This window comes from Mesoplodon mirus (genome assembly GCF_964341445.2).
Source record: "Mesoplodon mirus genome assembly, chromosome: 3".
Classification (NCBI taxonomy): domain Eukaryota; kingdom Metazoa; phylum Chordata; class Mammalia; order Artiodactyla; family Ziphiidae; genus Mesoplodon; species Mesoplodon mirus.
In genome coordinates, this window is record NC_138978.1 from 20,245,414 (window position 1) to 20,271,562 (window position 26,149).

The 26,149-nt window shown below is 57.7% G+C and overlaps 1 protein-coding gene across 1 annotated transcript; it reads right to left on the reverse strand.

The window, feature by feature from the left end:
* Positions 1–163: 163 nt before the first annotated feature.
* WNT4 (Wnt family member 4) lies at positions 164–26,149 on the reverse strand (the record flags this gene model as incomplete). Its single annotated transcript, XM_082614755.1, has 5 exons — positions 164–741; positions 1,453–1,595; positions 1,692–1,823; positions 10,763–10,998; positions 26,073–26,149. 5 exons carry the CDS (start codon positions 26,147–26,149, stop codon positions 274–276), a joined length of 1,056 nt encoding a protein of 351 aa, XP_082470881.1. The 3' UTR covers positions 164–273.

Genomic DNA, 26,149 nt, shown 5'->3' on the forward strand with positions numbered 1-26,149 from the left:
GGTGGTCAGCAGTGGCCACGTGTGGGCAGCCAGAGGCATGAGCAAAGTCCCTTTGGTCAGTGGCAGCCACAAAGGCCCAGGCTTCAGGGAGGCCCCAGTTGGTGCCCTTGGGGTCGCCTGCCTGGTTCCGGCAATAAATAACATGAAGACCCAAAAACCAAACCAAAACAAAAAATACAACCAGTATCTTTTGGGGTGGGTGGTGCGGGACTGTTTAAATTATCGGCCTTCCCTGGGCCACTAGGTGGTTGTGGGCACAGGGCTGGGCGGCGGTCACCGGCACGTGTGCAGCTCCACGAGCCGCTGGCACTGCCGGCACTTGACGAAGCAGCACCAGTGGAATTTGCAGCTGCAGCGCTCAGCCAGCTCTACCTGCGCTGTGTGGAAGCCGCGGCCGCAGCACAGCAGCTCACAGCCGTCGATGGCCTTGGACGTCTTGTTGCACGTGCGGCCCCTCGTGCCCAGCACGCCGCTGCGCATGTCCTGCTCGCAGAAGTCCGGGCTGGGCTCCAAGTACACCAGGTCCTCATCTGTGTGCGGCTTGAACTGCGCATTGCGTGGCACCAGCGCCCTGGAGGAGCCCACACGGCGTGGCTCCACCTCCGTGGCGCCGTCAAACTTCTCCTTCAGCGCGTGGCCCACCTGGCGGAAGGGCGGCACGGCTCGCCAGCACGTCTTTACCTCGCAGGAGCCCGACACCCCGTGGCACTTGCACTCCACCCGCATGTGAGTCAGGATAGCCTGCGGGGGGCGGGGAGGGGAGAGGGGCCATCAGGAGATGTCAGGGGAGGCCGGGGAGGGGCTGCTGGGGGGCGGACGAGCGGGGGCAGGGACGGGGGCATGGCGCAGAATTGGAGAAAGATGTACGGTCATGCTTCCTCTGTATTAAGCTCCTGCTGTATGCCACGGTGGGCTGGTAAGCTGTGTTGGGAACAAAGATACTGTCCTTGCCCTTGGGGCACTCGGAGTTGATGGAGGAGAGACATGTTAAAGGGCAGTGTCATACGAAACAGTGAAAAGTGATGTGTTGGGGAAGAACATGGCTGCATTGAACCTGCACAGGAACCTTGAAGAGTAGGTATTGAGATAGCAGATGGTGTTGTAGTTAAGCACATGGTCTTCGCAGTGACACGGAGAAATCCTAACCCTGCTACTTATTGGGGGGGGGTGCGTGACAAAGAGGGATGGAGACACACCTGTGTGCACATATATATGTGGGTGGGGGCGTGTTGGGGGACGTGTGTGCTACACTGGGGGCCGCTCACACTGTTCTGTGACGCCTGCTTACCTGTCCGCTCCCTCCCCGTGCCCCCCGCCCCCAGGGGTTGCCTGGTACCGGCCAGAGCCCAAGTGTTTTCTGAGGGGCAGGTGGGCGGGGGAGAGCGTCGGGGGACCTTGCCGAGCCCGCCCTTTCCCGGCTGGCCGTGAGGGTGCTGGGGCCGCACGCACTACCTTCCTGCCAGCCTCGTTGTTGTGGAGGTTCATGAGGGCCCGGCTGGACGAGGCCCCCTTGCTCCTCTCCCGCACGTCCACAAATGACTGTGAGAAGGCCACGCCGTAGGCGATGTTGTCCGAGCATCCCGACCACTGGAAGCCTGGGTGGGGTGGGCATGCGGGGTCCACGTGTGAGTGAGGGCCCGGGCCCCGGCTCCTGCCCTGCCACGCATGCCCTCCCCACCGCCCGCACTTACCCTGTGGGCTGACCCCGTGTACCGTCCGGTCACAGCCGCACTTTTCCAGTTCCCCACTGCTGCACGCCCGCGTCACCGCAAAGGCCACACCTGCCGAAGAGATGGCGTACACGAAGGCCGCCTCCCGAGTCCCTGTGGGAGGGAGGCAGAGGGAGGGCAGGGCTGGGTCCCAGTGCTCCTCCCTGCACCCTCCTTTTTAGAGGAGAGGCGTAGATGGGACTCCTGAACGACGGAGGCCGAGGGAGAAAGCAAGGCGGGCTGACTCCCGTGGGGCAAGAGTCACGCCGCGCTGGCGCTTATTCTTACCCACCAATGGCCAACATACTCACACACGCCGGACACTGCCCTGCGGTCTTCACGTGTGCTGGCCATTAATCCTCCCCACACCCGTCGGGTGAGTACAATTATTACTCCCGCTTTCAGAGGGATTAGCCAACTCGTCCCAGGCCACACCGCACGTGGTTGAGCAGCCAGATGGTCCAGCTTCAGCGCTCTGCGCACCCTCAGTTACTGTTCTCACAGCCTCTCCGGGAGGTTACTGATGTTAATGGCATTTTATGAGAGACAAGACAGGCGTGGGAGAGCTGAATTAACTTAGCAGGACTACAGAAGTAGCAGGCTGGCCTGCCAACCCAGCTCTTTTTGTGCCTATTCCCCAGATGGCCCCTCTAGGCTCTGATGGGGTCCCCCGCCCGAGGAACCTGCCCCAGCCCTTCCTGCTGAGGCTGGGCCCATTTCTGAGACCACCTTGCTTCCTTATACCTCTAAGAGTAAACCGTAAGGACAACGGCCCCACTGCTTACCAGGATCACTGCTGAAGAGGGGATGCCCTCTACCATTGGAAGCTTTATCTGTGCCCATTTCACAGATGGCACAGTGCAGGTTTGGGGAGGGGAAGTGGGTCGCAGTCGTCCAGTCAGGAAGTGATAGAACCAGGACTCAAACTCCGGTCTGTCCGCCTCTGCTGCCTGTCTTTCCCTTCCGCCCCATGACTTCTTGGTGGTTCTATTTTGGTGCCTGCCCTGTCTCTTGCCTGAATGGGTGTTTTTATCCTCCTAGGAACTGTGCCTCAGGGGGTGTAGCTGCTATGTAGCCCCTTTCTGGGGGTGTGGGTGGTGGGAGGGAGTGTCTTTGTGTGTGTTGTGTGTGTGTGTGTGGTGCGTGTGCACACGGCTGGCTGGGTGTGTGACCAGACGGGCCCTGCTCCTCTCTGGGCCCTGTGAGGGCCTCTGTGTGCCCGTGACTGTCCTTCTGTCTCTTGCTGGAGTGTCTGTGTCCACAGGAGCAAAGTGGGGAGGCTTTGGCCTCGTGGTTGGCAATTACCTCTGTGACACCCAGGCCGGTGCTCTCGGCTGCCCTGGGGAGCAGTCGCCGTGGTCAGACAGAAACAATCACCTCCTCTGTGCCCGTGTCTGTGGACAGGCAGTGGAGGCCGAGCGCTGGGGTTGGGGGCAGCTCAGGCCCCCATGGCCCAGGACGCCCTGTTCTCGGTTCGGCCCTTGAGCTGGGGATACTGCCCGCCACCCACTTTCTACGGCCCACCCTCTGCCCTGGCCTGGACACTTTGGGCCGGCATGAGGGGGCTTGGCTGGAGCCACGGGGGCCTTGACAGCCTGAGATGGAATCCTCTCCAAGTTAATCGAGGTTAATAGCAGGATCATGTTGGTTGGTTTTGTGCTGTGGCCGCCCAAAGAGAGACGACTTTAGTTTCTGGTATTTCTGGTATTTCCAGGCCTGAACCAGCACAAATCTTTGCCCCAAAGACCAAGGGGGAAGGGAAAGCAGGAGATAGTAGGGTGGATTAGGGTGGATGGGACTGGCAGGGTGGCCCCAGCTCCTGGCCTGGCATGTTCCTCTCTCCTCTGCTTCTCTGGGTCCTCAGGCAGCCCCTGGCCTGCCCCAAGCCCTGGGCCCACCTCCTCCCCTAACCGCTAGTAGCCTTGGGTGCAGGGCTCCCTGTGAGGTGGCTCAGGGAGACCCCTGCCTCATCCCCAACCAAGACTCATCTGCCAGGACTACAGGCCCCCTTGTCCTGGCCTCGGGAGCAAGGGCGCTATAGTTCTCTCCACTCGGGCCTGAAGGAAGAGGTTCTGGAAGGAAGATAGTAACACGAGCTAAAGCTTAGAGAGAGCTCACTCTGTGCTGGGCACTGTCTGAGCACTTGACATAATTTATATACTCTTCACAACAACCCTGCGAAGTAGACACTTTTACTCCCCATTTTACAGATAAGGAAACTGAGGCACTGAGCCATGAAGCACCTGTCCAAGGACACCCAGCCAGGAAGTGGTGGAGCCAGAATTTGGACTCAGGCAGCCTAGCTCCAGAGTTTCCACCTTGACATGATCCTGCCGCCCAGAGCCCAGAGCCTGGAGCCCCCAGGAATATACAGCCCATCTCTTCCCACCTCCATGTGTGAAGCCACGAGCTGTGGGACATGTCCAGTTCCTTTTGTGGGTTCTTCACTGGGGGATGGTGAGCAGTGGGCCTGTGCTCAGCACAGGAGGCCCCAGAAGGCCTGAAGAATGTGGCTGAGCCACTGTGTCCCGAGACCTGTTGGCAGCGGCTCCTCCAGCCTTTTATGGCTGGCCCTGGGTCCCGATCCCTTGACTCCAGGGCTGTGGCCCCTCCTGGCTCATCCCCTCTGCCCGGCTGGAGCCTTGCTCACCAGTGGGGTGCCTGGCAGAGACCGCTGAGACACAGAAAAAGGATTGTGCTGTGGCTGTGAGGGTGGCAGAGGGGAGTTCCCCGGCGACCTGATCGATAACTGCTCCCTGGTCTGGGGGTTTGCCTGTTCCAGCTGCAGGGGGAGGACAGTCCTGACTTTGTCCTCCTGGGACAGCAGAGCCGGCCGAGGGACAGGCAGAGCTCTCGAAGGTGCTAGCAGCTGCCCTACAGCCTTCTGCCTTTTCCATAATGCCATTTGCCCCATTCCACACCCAACTAACTCCTTTCTTCCTGCTCGCTCTTCTTCCCTGGCTCCACTGGTCTAAATCCTGAGCATCCTCTAGGTCCCGCATCACTGCCATCTTTTCCAAGGTGCTGAGGCTGCCTGGGGCTGGGAATTCAGAGTTGTCCTGGGGATCCAGTGATAACTACCCTTTCTGAGGGCCTACGATGTGCCAGGGCCTTTCCATGAGCTCATGGCGACCTGAGCAACCAGCTCTCTCCAGCTCTGCTCTGTGGAGGAAAAAGTGAGGCTCGGGGGCTTGTCTGGGGTCCCTCAGCCAGTCGGTGGCCAAGAGGGAATTGGAACCGCAGCCTGCCTCACTCGAGGACAGCGCTCTTCTGAGCACATCACATGCGCTGTCTCCCCAGATGCTGGATGGAAGGACATTTGAGCAGGAAGGAGTGTTTGGAGGAGAAACAGATGAGGCTGAGTTGGGCTAGAAAGGAAGCCACAGGCGTGGGGATCCCCGGGGCATCAGGCAGGTGTCCTGATGGCAGTGTCATTCCGAGCATAACTTACATGTTTCCAAAGCAGACCCAGCGGGAGTCCTCGGGAGGTGGGGCAGGAAAGGCGCGGCCCTCTGAGAAAGTCACTGGCCTTGTCCTCTCCCCATCCCTGCCCCCAGCCTGCCTTTCCAATTTCCTTTGCTCTCTTGTCTGCAAAGGCTCACCTTTTCTTGAAACCACCTCCAGGAAGCCTCTTTGGATTTAAGAGACAATGTAGGGCAGGAGAAAGAGTAAAGGCTTTGGAGTTGGACAAAGCCGTGTTAAGACTCTTATTAGTGTAGTGACCTTTCCCGGTTCTAACATGGGGAAAGTAACGCTGGCCCAGCAGGCCAGGCCCTGGCACTTCTGCACATCCCTCCCACCATCATGGAATCCTGGGACCCCGGGTGCTCTGGCTGGCCTGGCCTGCCCTCCCCACGCAGTCAGAGTTGGACTCGGACTGTTTCATCTTCTAAGTGTCTTGTGTGCTTGTCTGCAGCCAGACTGGAAGCTCCAGGGGCCACGCTGTCCCTCACCACCTCCTCTGCCCCAGCTCGAGCCCAGTACAGAGCTGGCAAGAACAGGCCTTTCCCAGCTCCCTGGAGACAGAGGTGGGTATTGGGAGGAGCATGGATGCTCAGCCTGGCAGGCCTGAGATCTAGTCCTGGTTCTGCCACTTCCTAAATGTGTGATTTCAGTTGTTATGTCCATAGAATGGGGCTGACAATAGTTCTGACCTCTTCAGGTGGGTATGGAAATCTAATGACGTAAAACATGGGAAGTGCTTAGCCACTGGCCTGGAGTAGGAGCTTGAGACATAGTAGCTACTGTGAATGTTATTGTTGGGTGATTAATGCCATTTTATTCATTTGCTAACAAATATCGGTAGGGCACTTACCCCCTGAGGGCCACTTGTCCACATATTTGCCATTGGGCTAAAAGCTTCCTTAGCACAGAGACACCTCCTCCCTCACCAGATGTTTATTAGCCACCTGCTGTGGGCCAGGCCCTATGCCAGCACGAGGGAGACGGAGGTGAGCCTGTCCTCAAGGAACCCCCAGTGCAAAGTGTCTCTGGGGTAACCCCTCCCCAGACCTCCTGTGATGTATCTGATGGCACCAAAGGCTGGCCTGAGAGGTCCCCAGAAGAAAGACATGTTGTCACCTTCATTGGGTCCAAAGTGATGCCAACACTGAGGACAAAGGTGAGAGCACAAGTGTTAGGGAGTCACAGCCCAGGACTGAAAAGCATCTACTTCTTAGATCCAGCCTGAAGTCACCATCAGTCAGGTGCCCTGAGGTTAGACACGCGGGGACTGGAACCACAGCCTGGGCTGAATCCTCACTTGGCTACGACCAGTGCACCACATCACCTCCCGACACGGCAGCCAGAGCCCAAAGGGGCCTCAGGGCTCATGGAGTCCCCTCTCTCGGGACAGGGACATGATCAAGCTTGCAGAGCGAGGTGTGAGAAGGCAGGGGAAGGCTCAGCGTTGTCTACAGATAGAGGGAAGCAGGCGCAGAGGAGACTGCACTGCCTTCCGTGCCTCTCCCCGTGCTGCTCGGGCCGGCCCACCCTGAGACCCCAGCACCTCCTGCTCACGGCCACACTGAACTTGCGCCAGACTCCCTGGCCTCTCCCTCCCACCCTCAAACCCTCCACGAATACTTATCAGTTACCTACCTTGTGCAGGTGCTGCCTCAGGCACAGGGATTAAGCAGTGACCAAACCGCACAGAGGCCATCCCACATCTGGCCCTGCACGCCTGCTCAGCCAAGAACCACCGGCTGCCCCATTCCTGGCTGCCCCCGATGCCAACTTCACCAAATTTCTGGCAGATTCTCAGCCTAGAGCACAGTTTGGCCCTGACTTACACACTGTCCTCACCAGTCACCGTTATGTCACCGTCTGTCTTGCCTCTGTAGGCCAGGAGCAGGGGGTCTCCACTGCTCGGGAGGGGAGGGGGTGTGGGTTGGAGCTGTACGGCCTCGGGCAGTGCTGGCCATAAGAGAGCTGCTCCCACCCCCAGGTGCCCTGGGAGTCAGGCAGGCCTTTGGAGACATCATCTTTGAATCTTGATGGGAAGTCCAGGAGCTGGGGCCTGGGGTTGCCCCCCTCCAATCCAGGGAGGAGGACTCTGAGGCTAGGACAGGGGATGGACCTTGCCCGGGGACTCATGCCAAGAGCCGGCAGGTCCCGGATCTAGGTGCATCACACCCTCTGTTTGCTGGGCCTCCTATCTCAGCTGTAATGTGGGAACAATACTACATGCTCGGACTTGTCGTGAGGGTGGTTGGATGCAAGGCAGCACCGAGGAGGCCCTCAACAAATGGGGCTCCTTTTCTCCTCCAAGTATGGCCTGGCTCCTGGAGGGATCTGTGAGCTATTACCTTTCCAGGTCTGAGGTCAGGACCCCAGCCAGGCAGCCCATGAATGCGGGCACTGGCCTAGCCCCCCAACCCCTAAACCTGGGGGCTGTGAGAGAGGCCTGCCCAGCCGGCTGCTGCCCCAAATCACAGCAGCTGGTGAGGACGGATGGCTTTTCTGGGGTCAAGGTCCACCCTAAATGGTGATGCCCCTATGAGGTAAGCACACGTGCAGGTCCCACTGACAGGTGAGGATACTGAGGCTCGGAGGAGTGAGGTCCCTCCCCCAAGGTCCTGCTGCCCGTGCTCTCCCCACACGGCCTCATCAACCCCAGACCCTCCAAGAGCAGCACTGCGGCCTCGGGAGGGACAAGTCCTGTCTCTTGCTCAGTGGAGATAAATTGAGACTTTTCCAGGAGGAATTTTACTAGGGAAGAAAATGGAAAATGCAAAAGTGAGGGGATGGACGAATGGGAAGAGTTCAGACTCCTCCAAACACGACTGCCCTTGCCTGGCATGTGGCTGGCTTGGCGAGTGCATGCCCTGACTCAGCCCCGAGGAGACTGGATGCTTGACCAAGTCACTTGGACTTTAGTCCACAGCAGGCTCCAGCCAAGCCTGGTAGGATTCTCAGTATCTCCCTGAACTTGATGAGCCGGGGCTGGGCCCCCTCCCTGGTTCCTGGTGCAAACACAGGTGAGGAAAGCACTTCTCGACGGGGTCCCTCACCTGCATCAGGCCGCACTGACCCATGCCTCCCCTCTTCTGCCCCTTGAGTCCTTGCCCCGACTTGCTCTCTGCCACTGGATGACATCCCTTGACTGTCTCCTCCATGCCAGGCTCTGCCACGCACTGGGAAACTGGTAAATGAGACATTACCCTTGCCTTGGAAGAGTTCAAGGTTTAGGCATGGGGGAGGGGGTGGGGGAGACAGGCATCACAGTTCAGTGTGAAAGGTGTAATGAAAGCCACGTGGACACAAATGGTTTAGACAGAAGTGTGTGTGTGTGTGTACATGTGTGTGTGTATTAAGGGAGAGAGAGAGTGAGAGAGAGGAGAGAGAGAGAGAAATTGATAAGTCAAATGGGTTAAAATGTAAACAGCTGGTGAATCTAGGTAAAGAGTATAAGGCAATTCTTCACAGGAAAAACTGAACTCATATATTCAGAGAACAAACTGGTGGTGCCAGAGGCAAAAGCAGGGATGGGGGGTGGGCAAAATGGGTGAAGGGGTCAACAAGTACTAACTTCCAGTTATAAAATAAATACGTCATGAGGATGTGATGTACAGCGTAGTGACCATAGTTAATAATACTGTATTGCATATTTGAAAGTTGCTAAGAAAGTAGATCTTGAAAGTTCTTACCACAAGAAAAAAATGTTTGCAACTGTGTGGTGATGGATGTTAATGAGACTTACTGAATCGTTACATTGTACACCTGAAACTAATATAATATGTCAGTTATACCTCATTTTAAAAAGAAGAAAATGAAAGTAGCTGACTGAATAAACCCATCACATAGAGATTTTTAAAAAAAAAAGAGTATATGGGAATTCCTTGTACTATTTTTGCAACTTTTCTGTAAGTTTGAAATTATATCAAAACAATTACCAAAAAAAAAAGGGAAAAAACCCCAGCATGAACAAAGAGCTCTGGAGCCCAGTGGAAAAAGCAACCATCTGCTTGCAGGAGCTGGGCAGACTGGAGGAGGGAGCTGCTGAGCTGGTGGAGAAAGAGGGCTGGGTGTTTGGGAGTGGAGGAAATAGCATGTGCAAAAAGGCACAGGGGTATGAAGGGCCTGGCACATGTAACCCTGCCAGTCTATTCATTAGTCCACCTAAAACATGGAACACCTACTGTGTGCCAGGGGCTTCCTGTGCCCAGGGTCTGCTGTTTGAGCCTAGTGTCTGGGCCTCAACAGACAGCACTGGGTCCTTGGCAAAGGCACCGTGGTCCCGGGAGGGCCTCCGCTCCCAGGCCACTCACTGGGCCTTTGCTTCTTCTCCGAAGCAGCAATGTTCAGTCATGCCAAGCATAATCGTGCCTTTTTGGCCCCTGCCAACTCCCAGGAGAATGGCTTCCAAATTTCTATCCCAGTTGGTTTCCAACAACATCCAAATGGTTTTGCCACAAGCCCAGCAGCCCTCGCTGTCCAGGACCACAGGTGCCAAGACAAAGGTTGGCCCAGGAACGCTTTCCTGCTGCCTGAGCAAGTCAAGGGGTCTGTGGACTAGTGTCAGTTTCACACTCAGGAAGTAGAAAAAGAGGCAGCTGGTTTAGAGCGCTCCCTCGAGGGCAGCGGCTTGACCTGGTGACCTCTTAAGGAGACTTCCAGTTGCATGGAACGTTCTCTATGCCCTGGCCCATCTTCCTCTGGCTTGATGCCTTCTCATATTTCTGGTGTCAGCCGAGGACCCACTCCTTGGGAAAGCTTTCCCTGAGCACCCGCCCTGGCTGGGGCAGGGGTCCACCCTTGTGCCCCCGAGGGTCCTGTGTCCCCTCTCATCCTGAGTAAGAGCAAGACCCTGGAGCTGGACTGCATGGGCTCAAGTCCTGGCTTGGCCACTTTTTGGTTCTGTGACCTTGGGCGAGTTACCTAGCCTCTGTGTGCCTCAGTTTCGTCATTTGCAATACGGAAGCCCATCTCAAAGGGCCAGATGAGTTCATATCACTTAAAGCACTTAAACAGTGTCTGGTCCCTAGCTGGTGCTACAGGTGTGAGAGCCACTGCCCCTACTGAGGTGTCATCGTTGCCTCCACTGTGAGCTCAGGAGGACAGGATCTGGGTGCTGCTCTTCCCGGGGTCTCAGGGCTGGGCAAGTGAGCCTCAACATGGTTCGTCAAAGGTACAGACGAACGAGATGCGCTTGCATAGGTGAGGCCAGTGCTAAGGTAAAAATAGCACGGGGCTGGGGGGCTGGAAGCCCGGGTCTGAATTCTTTCCTGCTGTTCACCCTCTGAGGAGCCCCGGGCAGCTCCGTCCCTTCCCCTGCCCGAGCCTGTGTTTCTGACTCTAAAACGGGATGGTGGCTCCAGGACTGAAAACACGGCACACCGTATTGTGCTGCACAGCCAGAGAACAGCGTCCTCCTCCCTCGGCCCTCCCGCAGGGGACTGCCGCCTGCTGGGTCCTGCCCACTCCCATGCCTCCATCTGCATCCTGTGATGAGTGACGGACCCGTCAGGCCACTCATGAGCACATGAGTCCCCACCCCAGGAAACAGTGGTCCCTTCCGGGGTCCCCAGCACCCCCGCGAGCCCCTCCCTCACCTTGCGTCACCACCTTGCCGAAAACAGGCAGCGAGTCGAGCGTGGAGCAGTTCCAGCGCCGGTTCCGGAACTGGTACTGGCACTCCTCGATGGCGAGCTGGGCGCCGCGGCGCACCGAGTCCATCACCTCCAGGTTCCGCTTGCACATCTGCACCTGCCTCTGGATCAGGCCCTTGAGCTTCTCGCACGTCTCCTCCTCTGAAATGCTCCCCACTGAGGACAGCTTGGCCAAGTACCTGGGGAGAGGGGGGTTGGGGATGGGGGTAGGACGTGATGCTGAGCCCCCTCCCTCCTCCTTCCACGCCCCGGCTGAGGCCACGCCCTGCCCAGGTCTCTGGGAGCCAGTTCTACCAGGGACGGGTCCTGGAGGTCGGCTTCTCTCTGGATCCAGTGACAGCCCTCCTGCCTGGTTGCCAGGGCCAGAAAGGGGGAAGTGCTGTCTTGCACAAGGCCTCCATTTCAAGTTAGCCAAAGCAGGGAGAGCACTGAGAGGGCGGCTGACAGACCCCCGTGGGATCCCTCCCTGCCTGGGTGGCCCCTGCACTGGCATCTGTGCCCCGATGTTACCCTAGACCTCGCCCATGGGCTCCGAGCCCTTCACGTCGAAATGCCCTCTAGATAGGAGGCTGGAGCCGCTCTCTGCCCTGGTGTGTCTCTTTCCCCTCCCAAGGCAGAGACCCCAGTGACCTAAGCCCACCTCTGGCTACAAGGTCACGATCTTCACTGCCAGCCATATCCCAGGGCCACCAGGCAGGGACCAGTGTCACTGCTGTAGCACTTAGGACAATAAGGGCAGTGAGGGCTGGGGGGCTGGGGATAGTGCTGGGGGAGGGGGCTTTGAAAACAAAGTGTGCCATGCTCTCCCCTCAGCCCCTGGAGTCTTTATAGCCAGAGAATGGGGCACCAATGCTTGCCCCGCCTCACAGGGTTATAGCGAGGATATACAATCCAGATGAGATAGCTTATGTCCAAGGCACCCTGGGGCCAGGCATATGTGGGAAGGGGCTTTACTGCATCCCTTTCAGCAGAGGACAGAGAGCACTACTGTTGATTGGACACCTACCATGTGCTGTGCACGGCGGCAGGCACTTCTTCCTGTTGCCAGCTCACCCCAAATCTATGAGGTGACAATTATTACGACCATCTTATGGATTCCAAAATAAAGGCTAAGAGGGTAACATGCCCAAGGTGACCCAGGTAGCAAGTGTCAGAGCCAAGCTTCAAACCCCTCCAAACCCCATGGGCCTTTCCCCTGCCGACCCCCTCCATGAGGGCCCTGGAAGGCTCTGCCCTGTCTAAGGATGGCCACTTTGTTTCTTTTATTTTTGGCCGTGCTGCGTGGCATGTGGGATCTTAGTTCCCTGATCAGGGTTCGAACCTGCGCCCCCTGCGTTGGAAGCATGGCGTCTTAACCACTAGACCACCAGGGAAGTCCCTAATGACGGCCACTTTGCAATCTGGACCAGGAGGCAAGGGGGCCAGGAGTAAGATACAAAAATACTCACCGGGGTGGGAGCAGAGCTAGGGGAAGACCCTGTGAGGAAGAAACTGGTGTTTCCCTTGAGGGAAGGGTGTGCATTAACACAATACCTACTAAGTGCCAGGCATGTTTCAGAGCAGTGAGATGACCATCAAGGTCACCCAACTTGTAGGGCAGACCTGGATTGGAGCCCGGGTCTGGATGACCCTGAGGCTTGTGCTGCAACCACTGCCCCTCAAGCTGTCCCCTCACCCCATCCCAGCGTCCCTGGCCAGGGCCCAGTGCACATAGTAGGCACACAAGTAGCAGCCTAATGGTGGAAGGAGAGCTGAGTGGTGACTCTGGAAGGCCCCCTCTCCCTCCCCTGCCTCCCTCCCCCCCCCCCTTCAGTGGGAGATGCACCTGCCACCTCCCACAGGGCTGCCTGGAGCTGCCTTCCAGATTCTTGGAGGAGCAGCAGGGTGCACGGAATCACAGCCTTAAGGAATGTTCCCTGACAGGTGGTCTGGTCCAGGCTCCTTATTTTACAGGTAAGCTCAGAGAAGGAAAGTGGCCTTCCCACCACCTCCCAGCAGGAGACTCAGACCCTGGCTCTACCCTCAGCCTCAGCCCCACAGATCAGGGGCTCTGAACAAAAGCAGAGCAAGTGTCCCACTGCCCCAGGGACCACAGTGAACCAGTGCAGCAGCCCAGGTCTGCTTGATGGGTGGGGGGGCAATGGCTCTCTGGGTGGTAGAGGTGAAGATGCCAGTGCATCTTTACTAGGGAAGCTGCACAGATTTCTTGTCTGAAGGACAAAGGCCACTGCTCTTTGGGACTCAGTAATGTGAGGGGGAGACCACCGATTGTGGCCAAGTCAGGGAACTGTTGTCAGGCGCTAAAGGGATCCTGTATGTGAAAGATGGTCTTACGTGGGGCCTCAGGCAATGGGGCAGGAACTCGACATCTGTTTACTTAGTGAAGGAATGAATAAATGCATGGTACCCAGATAGAAAAGCACACAGAAAGCCTAGTAAGATATGGGAGATTTTTATGACAATGACAATAAGAATAGGTAACTTGTATGGCCCTTAATCAGTAAAGCCTAAGACTTTACTTACATGATTGCATTTAATCCTCCCAGCAAGCCAATGAACCCCCATTTATAGAGGAGGAAACTGAGGCACAGACAAGTTAAGTACTTTGCTTTGTGGGCAAGGTCAGACAGCTAGTAAAGGCAGAGCCAGGACTTGAACCTGGTTTTGCCTGACTTCAAAACCTTTGGTAGAGACAATATTCTTTTATGTGGCTCAAGGACTTGAACGTCACCCGTGGGCAGAGGCTGGTGGGAGCTGGGTTCGTTTGACCTAAGGATGCGGGTCAGGGTGCAGTTGGTGGGCCGCCTGTGGGTTGCTGAGCTCTCCACCCCCGGGGGTGTACAATCAGCAGCTGGATTCTATTTGTCAGGCACGTGGGCTGGACCAGAGTGATGATTCTCATATCTGGCTGCGCATCGAAACATTTGTGAGGTTTGCTGAAAGTGCAGGTGTCTGGGCCCCACTCCAGGCAGGGCTTGGTGGGCATCTGGGCTTTTCACACGTTCCCAGCAGCAGCTGTGAAGCCAGGCTGGCAATGGCCTGGAGGGCACTTTAGGGGAAGTCTGTGAGTAACCACTGGGGATGTTTCTTTCTAAGTCCCAAGGAATCTGATTCTGGGACCCTCTCTCCTCCTCAAAGCTGCAGGGCCTCTCTGCGTCTGGCTTTCTTGATCTGGCAATGCCACAGGCTGCTGTGAGAAATTAGGGGAAGTCTGTGAGTAACCACTGGGGATGTTTCTTTCTAAGTCCCAAGGAATCTGATTCTGGGACCCTCTCTCCTCCTCAAAGCTGCAGGGCCTCTCTGCGTCTGGCTTTCTTGATCTGGCAATGCCACAGGCTGCTGTGAGAAATTAACGTGATTTGACGTGGCTGGTGCATCTGGCTCTCGGCCGGCACATCTTGGGTGCGCCGTAGTTGTGAAGATCTCGCCCTTCCCTGGCAGCTCAGGCTGGTGGGAGGTGGGTGGTCTTGGGCTGAGGCAGTCCCACCTCCCCTCACTTTTCCTGAATTCCTTGCCTCCCGGGAGCCTCACAGCCTTCTCTATACCAGGTCCTGCCCAGAGGATGCACAGAGGCTGGTAGTGTCCCGAAGAGGCCTGGGCAGAAGCCTGAGCTTCTCAGAAGGGAGACAAGGGTGGGAAGGTGGCTGGGGGTCCGGGGAGGGTGTATCTGCAAGGGGAGGGGGCTGACGGCTCCTCTGCCCTACCTAGGTGCATCCCCCGTCTCTGCCAGCTACGGAGCTAGTCCCACCTGGTGCTCTTGGCCTGCAGGGGGCACCAAGAGCTCGGCTACTGGCCGTGGGCCAGGTACACGTTTGGGAAGCCACGGGTGAGGGGACTAGCAACTGGGCCTAAAGCTAGATCCTTTCCTGCTCAGATGCCAGGATTGGTCTCTAGGAGAAGGTGGGGCCCCCTATTCCCTCTGTGACATGGGGGCACAGAGCTGACCTGTCCCCATCTCAGCCTCTGCTCCCTCTGTGTCCTGCCAAGGGGCCAGGTGGGGCTGTGTTGGGCCCTGGCTTCTGGGTTCAAGGCAGGGGTTCTCTGGGCAGGAGGAACAAGCTGGGGAGGCCTGGCTGAGCCACCAACGCACTGTGGGACGTTGGGCAAGTGCCCGCCCCACTCGGAGCCTGTCTCCGCACGGTACCATAAATGAGTGGGTCTGTGTCAGAGTCTGCTGGGACGGGGGGTGGGTTCAAGCCTCAAAGTCCCCCTGGCCCCATGCCAGGCAGATAGACCGAGCCCCTGCCATTGAAGAGGCGTGAAAGGGACCTGAGGGGCCACCCACCCCCGCCTCCTGTAAGCTCAGGACTCAACGAGGGACACGGGCTGAAATAACAGTAACAGGGATTTAGGGGTGAGCTGCTGGCCTGCCATGGGTGTGAGTCACTGGGACAGCTTCCAGGAAGAGGCTGAGAACCCTCTTCCGCTGAGGAGTGTCCCTGCCCCCAAGGTTGGCACCAATGCCCACCACCCCCAGCCCCTGCCTTCATCTGGCTCTACAGCTGTCCCCTGCCATGCCACAGGAGGCATGGCCCCAACTCACTCTGGTTCTCTCAGATCCCAGGGTCTTGCCTGGGAAGGCCTGGGTATCAGAACTGGAAATGGAATTGGGAATGGAGTGGGGAGAGTTAGGACCCCAGGCATCACACGCCCTTGCCCACACTGCTTGCTCGTTCTGGTATCTGGTTAGGGTGCCTGGCCTCATTTTACAGATGAGCAAACTGAGGCCCAGAGAGGTGGAGTGACTCCCCAAAGTCACACAGCTAGTGAGTGGCAAAGCTGGAATGCAAACCCAGCTCAAACTGGGACCTCTCTTTCCCCTGTACCCTGGCTGTGGATCTGCCTTGTTTGACAGCTGCAGGGGGCTAACGCCACCCTCGGTGTCATGTCCAGTCTGCGGCCTCCTCGATGCCTAGCAGAGGGTGTGGCACCTAGAAGGTGCTCAATACATGCTTGCAGCATAAATGGATGGCTCTGTCTTGACTAGGTCCCCTCTGGTCCCCGTCCTGGCAGAGTGCTCAGGGTTGGGGGCGGGGCGGTGAGGGGAGAAAGTGGAGGCTCTGTGGCTTTTTGGTCTGCTGAGGACTTGGAGACCCTTAGGGGCAAGGCCCAGCTGGTTCCAGGGGCCTCAGGAATCCCCCCTCTGCACCCTCAGGTGGCTCAACCTTTCCTCCAGAGACACGCATGCCACTTGCTGACCTGGAGCCGGGCCGGCTCAAATGTCAACTGCACAAGCCATTCCTGGAGACCAAGAGCCTGGGCGTGTGCGGGGGGGCGCTGACTGCGTCGGGCTGGGCCGGCCTGTGGAGGGCCTCGGCCATCCCTGCTTCTTCTCTCATTCTGGTTGCATCGCCCCGATTTGGCTTCTTCCTGCCACTGCTGAGCACAGGCTTAGCCATTTGCTACCCGCTGCCCCGGCCACGCAGGACTCCAGCCACAGCCGTGCCATTGATCAGGTTACCCCCCAACCCCGGGCCGACCCGCTGCCAGGCAGCTCGTGCCCCGTCTTCTCCAGCAGGGGCTCCAGCAGGGGCTCCGGTCCTTCAGGCTCCTCCCAGGAGGCCCTCCCCACGCCCGGCCCGTGCCTGCAGCCTGCGAGGCTGGAGGGCCCTGGCCCTGCCAGGGAGATCAGATCCTCTCGGCCACCTGCTGTTTTCATTAGAAACTAAAATTAGCTGGGCTTGTCCCAAGCTTTTCCAGGTTTGCTTGCTTTTTTAAAAAAATATACAAATTCCTAGAGGAAAATCCGCACCTCTTCGCGACTCCTGCCCAGCTCTTGCTCTGCGCGTCAAGAGGACAGGGGACGGGAAATAGCTGGAGCGTTTGGGAGGCCAAGCAGATGAGCGTCGTGGGTCCTGGCCCCATGGTCTCCAGGTGGGGGCTGGGACGCCAGCCCAGGCCTCTCTACCCCCTCCCTCTGGCCTCCCCACCCGGCCGGGCCACATTTAGAGCCTCCTCAGGAGCGGTCGTGCCTGCCGGCGACACCAGGGAGGAAGGAGGCCAAGCGGCAGGAGGAGGAGCCGGAAGGAAATGAGCCCCTGATGAGCCGAGAGCCGCCTGGGGAGGCGTGGTCTGGGGAGGCGTGGCCGGGTGAGGGCGAGAGGGACCCAGACCCATCCCGGACTGTGCGCTCGAGGCAGGTGGGGAGCACCTCGTTCCCCAGGAGCCGTCCACACCCCCAGTTGTCCTCAGACCTTTGAGGGTTTCTGTACCCGTGGTCTTAGTCTCCTGCTGTCCTCTTCCCTACAGTGTCCCGACCCTGGAGACTCTTATCCCTTTGCGTGGCAGGCAGCGTGGTGCACTGTGCAGGAGAGATGGACCGTCTGGGTCAGCGTCCCATCTCTGTGTTACTGAGGCAAGAGAGGGAACATCTTTGAGCCTCAGTGTCTTCACCTCTAGAATGGGGAGAAGAATAGTTCTGATCTCAGGAGGCTTAAGTGAATTAAATAGTCACAGAGTAGGCACTCTTCCCCTGTTGGCAACAGTATTACGTAATCATCATTAAGATGTTTATCATCATTGTCATCATCGTCATCATCACTGCCCTCTCAAAGCCTTGTCATAGTCCATTGAGCTGGACCCTCTTCTGGACCCCAGACAGTTCTGCTCATTTGTCTTCTTTGGCTTGGTTCCATCAGCTCTCTTCCACCTGGGTTCCCAGCCTGTTTTTCAGCTGAGCACTCCAGAGGGCAGGGCACACACTCATGGGGCACAGTGGATCACTTCAGCCTCGATCCCAACTGTCGATTTTTTTTTTTTTTTTTTGGCCACGCAGCATCTGGGATCCTAGTTCCCTGACCAGGGATCAAACCCGTGCCCCCTGCAGTGGGAGTGAGGACTCTTAACCACTGGACCACCAGGGAAGTCCCCCCAACTGTAGATTCTTGATAGTCTCCGGACGGAGTATGCAGAGTTAGTGAACATGTTTCCGGGATTCTGGCTCATCAGATGTATCCTCCAAGGACTGGGAGTATGAGGGATGGGATGGGGGGGATGGTCCTGTTAGGAGATTAGGAGCTGGGGACACTGGGGTGGGGAGGGCAGGGACAGTGGGGATGTAGGACTAGCTCAGGTGTGCCCAGGGGACTTGGAAACCGTTCATGGGACTAGATGACTAGAAGAAAAGGACCTCATATCCCTTGTCATTTGTGCTCTTCAAACAACAGCCACATGCTTTACTATATCCTTATATGGATATATAGCCATATATCCATGCAGGGTTGTCCAGGTGGGTATCATCCCCTCCATTTTTTTTTAATAAACATTTATTTTACTTATTTATTTTTGGCTGTGTTGGGTCTTCGTTGCTGCGCACAGACCTTCTCTAGTTGCGGTGAGCAGGGGCTACTCTTTGTTGTGGTACGCGGTCTTCTCACTGCGGTGGCTTCTCTTGTTGTGGAGCACGAGCTCCAGGCGTGTGGGCTTCAGTAGTTGTGGCTCACGGGCTCTAGAGCGCAGGCTCAGTAGTTGTGGCGCACGGGCTTAGTTGCTCCGCGGCAGGTGGGATCTTCCCGGATCAGGGCTCGAACCCGTGTCCCCTGCATTGGCAGGCGGATTCTTAACCACTGCGCCACCAAGGAAGCCCCATCCCCTCCATTTTACAGATGAGGAAACTGAGGTTCAGAGAGGCATGTGTTCAAGGCCGTGTCAGTGGTGGTCAGGATTTGAAAACAGGTCATACTGGCTCCTAAGCCTGGGCTGGCTGATCAGGCTCCAGAGATAGCCCAGGGCATCAAGGGCATGATGGTTAGGCATCAGTGGACAATGATTTGAGGAAGGTGGTCTTCTTCTTCGATTGATGAGTCTTTCTAGAGCCCCATGTCTCTTCTGAACTATGGTGAAGGCATCTTTCAGGGCTGCTTTCAGGAGTGAGGGGTGCTGGGGAGGGCAATGTCTCAGGGGTTATGTGGCTGCCTGGACAGCATCTGGGCTGGTGGTCTCTGCAGCTACTCAGGCCATGGAAGGAGTTGCTGTCACTGGCCTGAACCCCCTGGAGGGGCAGCCAGCGAGGAGGGGCTGGCCTTGAAGACATTCCCAGTGGTGGTGGGGTGGCGGGTGCTGCCTTCACGCCACCTTCTTCCCAGACGTAGCGTAACTCTAGAGTTCTCAATGCCCAGGTCACATTCTCTTTGTCCCCAGTGCATTTCCCCAGCTGGGGGGAAATGACAGCCTCCTCTGAGCAACAAGGGAGGAACCAAGGTCTTCCCATCTGCCCTGTTGGGGTGGGCGTGCAGGCGTGGAGCCCAAGGCCCCACTCCTGTACCTTAGGGTGCTAATTCCCCCTCTACCTGTCTCCTGGGATCCCTAGCTCCCTTTACTCCCAGAAGCCTCAGCACCCATATTTTCCGTCTCTTGACATCCCAGTTTCCATTATTTTCAGCTCCCTGTATGTCTTTCCTGTCCCCCACCTCTTATTTGGGTGGCCCCCCCATTTCCCATCTCACAGTATTTGTTCCCAGGGGTGCTGGTGGCTGACTCAGCGCCAGGAAGTAGTCACTCAGACCTGAACTTGGATGGTTCCAGAGCTGTGCCAGAGGTGAGAATTTTTCTTCTCTCTCTGGGGCAGGTGTGCTTGTGGGGTGAGTGGGTGTCGAATGTAAGGCACTTCCTCACCTTGCCTTGCCCCCCTAATTTACCAGCAGAGAGCTTCTCCCTTGCAAAGACCCATCCAACCCTCGTCCCCAGGGTGCCTTTCTTGACCTTGGAGCCATCGAACCATTGAACTGGCCTCCCTAGCTCGGCTGAGGGAGCCCTGGGGATGAGGACCAGGGAGGGATGGGGAAGCTGCATGAGCTGTCCAGGGCCAGCACTGGCTTCCTGGACTGAGGCTCATGCTCTGGTGGCTTCAGGTTTCTAGCGAGTGCCTTGGCCTTGGTGCACCCCTTCTAAAGGCCCAGTCCTGGGAGAGCCTGTGGCTGAGCCTGCACGCCCACCCCAACAGGGCAGATGGGAAAACCTTGGTTCCTCCCTTGTTGCTCACCACCTCCAGCAGAGATGACTGGCTAGGTGTATGGGCTGCAGCTCTGCTTTCACCTGCTGTAGGGAAAGTTCTGGGAAGACAGTCAGGAGACCTGGGGTCGAGTTCCAGCTCTACCACTAATATGCTCTGTGACCCCAAGTGCCTAGCACAGTGCCTGAGGGAGCGTAGGTCTGGACAAGTAAGTGCTTGACATGACTGAATAGGGCTTACCAGGCACTCACTCTCCTGCTTGGAGGCTCTGTGTCCCGGGAGGGGGCTAAGCTGCTCACTTCTGAGAACCCCCCTGACTCTGATGGCTGTGATTCTGCCCTCTATGCCTGGGGTGCCAGGACAGCTGGGCATCACTGACTCAAGAGGAATACCCTGCTGTCTCCAGTCCTCGGCAAAGAGTTCCTGGGACCCAACCTTGCGATGATATGACGTGTGTGTGAACAGAGTGAGAAACAGGGTCTGAAAGCACCCTCCGGGGTCACAGCAGGGAAGAGGCCCCTCTAGTTTCATCAGCAATTTCATGCTGCTTCCAATGGGCCGCTCCAAAGTTCCCCTGTGAACTTCGAGCTGTCAGGGGGTTCCTTCCCTCCCAGGACACATCCCTCCCTCCTTCCACCCTCCCCGCCCAGCCTCTCTTCTCAGACCAGGTCCCCTCTGCTGCGGGGGTTCTGACTTGGCCAGGGAACTTTAAAAACAGAGTTTGGTTTCAAGTTTGCCAGGAGATGGGGGAGGTGGAGAGGGGTTTGGAGCGGGGAAGGGGGAGCTGGGGGGGTGTCACGGCAGGGAGCATGCCTTCTCCTGGGTTTGGCCGAATCACAGAAGACGCAGTTCAGGACTCAGAGATAAAACCTGGCAACTCCTGTAGAAATCTGGACAGCAACCATGGGGTCGCAGCTTCGCCTCCCAGCTGAGTTTGCTGAGCAGCTCTTGCAAGCTCGTTTGGAGCGGGGGTGACTGGGGTGGGGGCAGCCGTGACGCAACCCCCACCCCCATCAGCGGCTCCCCGGCCAACTCCGTGCCCAGTTGGCTCAGGCCAAGCCCTTCTTCCCAGAGGGAGGAACAAGAGGAGGAGCCGTGGTACAGTTGCTCAGCTTTCCAAATGCACCCACAGGGCCCGAGTTGGGCGAGTTTCAACAGGTTTGGGGAGCACTGTCTTGTCAGATGCTGAGTTGCTCAATTCCTAATCCAGGGTTGAAGGAAGAAAGTCAAGCCACAGCAGACAGCTGGGTCGTGACTGCTGCCTGAGCAAACCCCTCGGGCAGAGCCTGGTCCTGGGGCCCTGGGAGTAGGGTGAGGGGAGCGAGCGCTTAGCCTGGCTCTGACCGGGTGGCCTGGCCGGGAGCTGCAGGCCAGGGCAGCGCATCTGCCGGGTGACAGCCACACGTCCTGACACCCACTTTGGCACATCTTAGCATCACCTGAGGCTCAAGGCAGTAGAGCAGAACCTCCCTCCCACTCGAGGTCTTTGAAAGTGGGGCACGATGTGCCAGCAACTTACAACCCTCTGGAGCGAACAGGCCTGTCCTTCGTTTGTTTATCACATGTTGACTGAGCACCTACTACATGCCAGACATATGCCAGGCACTGAGGCTGCTGAGCAGTGTTGATGCCACAGCCTCGGCCTCCAGAGGTTTATAACCTTGTAGAAGGAGCCACATTATTAGACTATAGTTATATACAATACGAGACAGTTCTATAGGCAGGGGATAAAAACCATGAGATCTGGACATGTGAGAGCGAGTCAAGTTCAAGTCCTGCTTCTGACGTGCAGAATGTCCTTGGGGAAGTCACTGCACCTCTGGGCCTCTGAAGTGGGGCTGAAGAGAATACAGACTCCCTCCTCTGAAGGGGGAGGGGGAGAGGTTATGTGGTTCTCATAGGGAAATGGCTGTGAAAATGCTTTGTCAGCCACCTATTCTCAATCAGGGGTGATTTTGCCCTCCGGGGACATTTGGCAATGTCTGGGGACATTTTTGGTGGTCACCTAGTTGGGCGGGTGCTACTGGTGTCTAGCGGGTAGAGAGGCCAGGGATGCTGGTAAACATCCTACAGTGCACAGGACAGGCCCCAAATATCAATGGTGGATTTGAGAAATCCTGGTGTAGACTGTAAACAGCTGTGGGTGTGTAGTGATTATGATTCAATGCCCAGAGCCATGGGAGGTGATCCAAGGGGGTGGGTTTTTGCTATTTAGAAGGGAGCGAGGGATCCCTTATAGCTGGAGACTAGGCTGACACTTCTCGGGGGAGACAGACCACACCTTTACCTGTGGGGCTGGCACTGCACATCTTGGCTGGCTCTGCCCACACCTGGGCCAGCAAGTTGCACCCAGAGTGCCAGCCCTCACTCTGCCCACGGGCAGGGCAGTGACACGCCTCTGCTGCGTGAGCAGGCACATGGGAGCCTGGCCGGGAGACGGAGGCGCACACCTGTGGGCAGTCAGATCCAGTGCGCAGGGAGATGCCTCCCCCAGGGGCACCGAAGGGCACTCCCAGCAGCAACCCCTCTGTCTGGCAGGATTTGCCCGGGAGCCCGGCTGGTCTCCCTGGCTCGGTGAGGCTCTTGCAGGGGCCCTGGCTGAAGAGCAGGGAGGCGGCAGCCTCAGATCCTACCTGTGTGACCTGTGTAAGATCACAGGGTCTGGACAGCACCGTTTTGGGTAGATGGCGCTTAGGGGCAGCAGCCTGAAGGTCCGTTCCCTCCATCATCTCTGTAAGCAGGGGCACAGCTCCGCCAGTTCAGTGACAGCTGCCCTCCACGTCCTGCAGCAGCCATGGCTGCAGTTTCTATCGCTGTGCCTGGCACTGTTCTCAGCATGCCACATGCACGGGCTCTCTCTGGCCTCGTCACCCTCAAGCATGGGTACCATTTTACAGATGAGGAACCCGAGGCTCAGAGAGGTTGAGTAACATGTCCAAGGTCACTACTCTTGTCAGTGGCAGACCTGGGATGGAACTGCATACAATCTGTCCTAGCCACTCTGCTGGACTACCTTTGAGTGTAGCACAGGCCCCCTGCCCTCGCCTACTGGGCCTCCGCTGGGGCCCCAGCATAGCGCATCACTGCCTTTCTTCGGGAAACCCACAACGATGAAACTTTAGTTTATCTATTCTCTAACTCTTCCATTTGGGGTTCAGAACAATCTGCTGAGGATTGTGGCCCAGAGGGAAAAAGAGGCCCATCCAAGGCCGCCCAGCACTGGGGACCAAGCTGGGACTGGAACCCTGGTCTCCCGACTTCCAGCATAGCCCCAGTGCCGGGGGCAACATTCAGAGACATTTATGAGCCCAGGTCTGTGGCAGAGTCCAGGCCTTCCACCGATGGACTGTTTTTATCCCTCCATCCCTCCCTCAGTGGGAGCTGCCACAAGCTGTCAACTCACTCCTGGTGCCAGACACAAGTCTAATCAACAGCTTCCAGCTTCTCTGGGCTTGCCCAGGCCTCAGGCTGCACAGCCCTCCCATCTCCAAGCTCCATCCTGCCCAACAGCTGCACACAGCGGGACACCTGGCCTCCCCTCCAGGCCACCCGCCCTTCGGAGACAACAGATAGCACTGGCTCTTGCAACCGGCCAGCCAGCCGACCTTGGACGGAAGCCTGATTCCAGGTATTAGAAGGGGAGTGGACACCCGGGCCTTGCCCCTCTGAGAGCGCTGCCAGCCATCCTCTTGGGGCCAGACCTCCAGCGTGGCTCACACTTGAAAGGACACAGTGCCAGCTACCATGCCTGGATGGACATTTGCCCGCCGGAAGCTTTTCCTTCTAGAGGTAGCTTTTGGGTCAGATGCCTCTGTCATTTACTAGCTAGGTGACTTGGGGCAATTACCTCTGTGACCCCCAATTTTCTCCTATGTAAACTGGGATTCAGATGTTGTCAGGGTTTAGCTAGTACAGGGGGAGCTACTATAATCATTACTGTCGTGATTCTACAACCTCCAGGCCAAGTCCCCTCCATGAGCGCTCCAGCTCACACTCAACTCTTTCCTCTGACAGCAACAGCATGTCCATGGTCTCATCCATTCGTGATCTGCTTTTATCTTGTCTTCTTCTTGGAGACCAGGCTGTGACATCTATTTCCCCCAGAGCTGGACCAGTCCCTGGCCTGGGGATGGACCCTGTCTTGGAATGTGCCCAGAGATCTCTTCTCCATCATAGCCTCTCTGGTTTGGCAGCGTCCTGGGAAGCCCCTTGTTCTCCCTGCCTTGGGCTGAGCAGAGAGACCCTTGGCTCGAAGCCCAGGGTGGAGCAGGAGTGAGCTGGGTCATCCGGAGACCTGCTTCGTGGCAACCTGAACCATCGCGGCTGCAGAGAACAGGTTTGCCAACCTCTCTTCTCTTGAGAAGGCCGCCCCTCCTCACCCCACCCCCCTCATGGCGCAGCACGAGAACTGAGCTGTTGGAGTTCCCCATGGTTTGCGTGACCCAAAGCTGGGGCTGCCTCCCTGGCTGGGATTTTGGGCTGGGATGTGGCTGAGGGTGGGTGGTGACACCACCTGGGCCACACTGGCTCAACCTTGGGATGGCTTCAGGGAAGGGCGTGTGTCACTGGCTGGGAATCAGAGCACCTGGGTTCAGTTCTTAGCTCAGTTTGAGCAAGTAGCTTCCCCTTCTGGGGCCTCAGTTTCCTCATCTGTAAAATGAGCCAAAACACTAGATGCTCTTGAAGGACTTTCCACTGTGGATGTCGCGCTCTTTCCCGACGGCCTGGGTCAGACCCTTGGACCACCGCTTCCTCCTCTGCCTTTTAGTAGCCTTCAGCCCTGGGCTGGTCATACCCAGTTCTTGCTCACGCTCGCTCTGGAGACCCCGGCTCTGAACCCATGCTTTCCAGAGTCAGCTCCAGGGACCCCGGACTTACCCAAGTCCAAATCAGCTCCCCTCCTCGGCTCTGCGACCCAGGCCCCTCTCAGGGGGATGGCCTACTGTGGGTAGTGGGAGGGAGGTGGTGGTGCCCTGGTTTCTGTACACTTTGCCACTGCCCCTGAAGTGTTAATCGAATTCAGTCTCCAAGAAAAACAAAAGCTCCGCAGCCACTTCAGCCTGCCTTGGAGTCGCTCACTCTTGCTCTCAGAACAGCTGGGAGAATTCCACATCACCTCCGTCCCCCAAGCCCTGGGTGGCTCTGACCCCAACGAACACACTCCTTCCAGCCTGCGGGGCCCTGGCGGCTGCAATGACCTCATAGCAACAGCCATTGGACACTCGGGGCAATTTCATGGGAGATATTTGTTCTTTGGTCTTGATGCAGAGAGAATTTTTTTTCCTCTCCTGCTGTCTCCATGGAAACCCCAGCTACGCTGTTGGCGATCCCCCTTCCCACCTCATGCTTTTCAGATCAATATTGGAGCTGGGCTCCCCACTGGCTGCCCACAGCCGATGGGGGCAGAGCTCTGGGCAGAAGGAATTGGGACCAGGGTTAAGCCTGGGACTGGGGGAATGGTGACTGAGGGAGATGAAGAAGGGGTCCAGGGTCCTCCTGCTTCCCTGTTCACCCACTCATGGAAGCTCATCCTTTAGAATCCCCCCACCCCCCGAGCCAATCTTCCCAGGGAGTCCCCTGAGCCAGGCCCAGTCAAGGAGAAACAGACAGGTCATCAGCGGTCACTACCCCTCCCTCCTTAGGTGAGACTGAGGGAGGTGGAGGGCTGCTGTGCTCTTTAAGGTCTGGACGGAGTTTCTTCCTGCCCCAGGGAGAACCAAGGCCGTCCAGCGTCCGCTGCGGTCTCTCGGATGCCGGGCGTCCCGTCCCTTCCCTCCTTCTCTCCCGGCTCCCGCCCCCCAAGCAGAAACAGGTCTCTGCACGCCTCCAGCCCAGCCCGCAGCGCCGCGCGGGGCAGGTCGGCGCGGGGAACTCGCCCCTGGACTTCTGGGGATTAACCTGTTATTAGGAGCCAGGGTTCTTCCCCGTAATGGGCTTCCTCGGCGACCTGTCAGCCCAGCCCGGTCTGCGCCCCGCGCCCGGCACCCCACGCCGGCCGCGGTCTCGCTCTCGTACCCCTTGCGCTCTCGGGCTCCCGAGGCCGCCTAGGGGTGCGGAAGCCGCCGCCACCCTTGCAGCCTCTGGGCTGGGACGCGGGCAGAGGGGTGTCCGGAGGGAGGCCCGGGCGGTGTCGGCGGCAGTGCAGAGGGCGAACGAGGCTCGCGTCCCGCGGCCGAGACACCTGCCGGGCGCCCCCGCGCCCGCTGCCCCGCGCTGCCTGGCACCGACCGCTGCCTCCGGGGCCTGCGCCGCCCCGCCCCGCCCGGCCCCCGCCCGGCCCAGCCGGGTCCCGGCCCGACTTACAGCCAGTTGCTCGCGGCGGCCGAGAAGACGGCGAAGACCAGGAGGCGCAGCGAACGCAGGCACGAGCGGGGACTCAT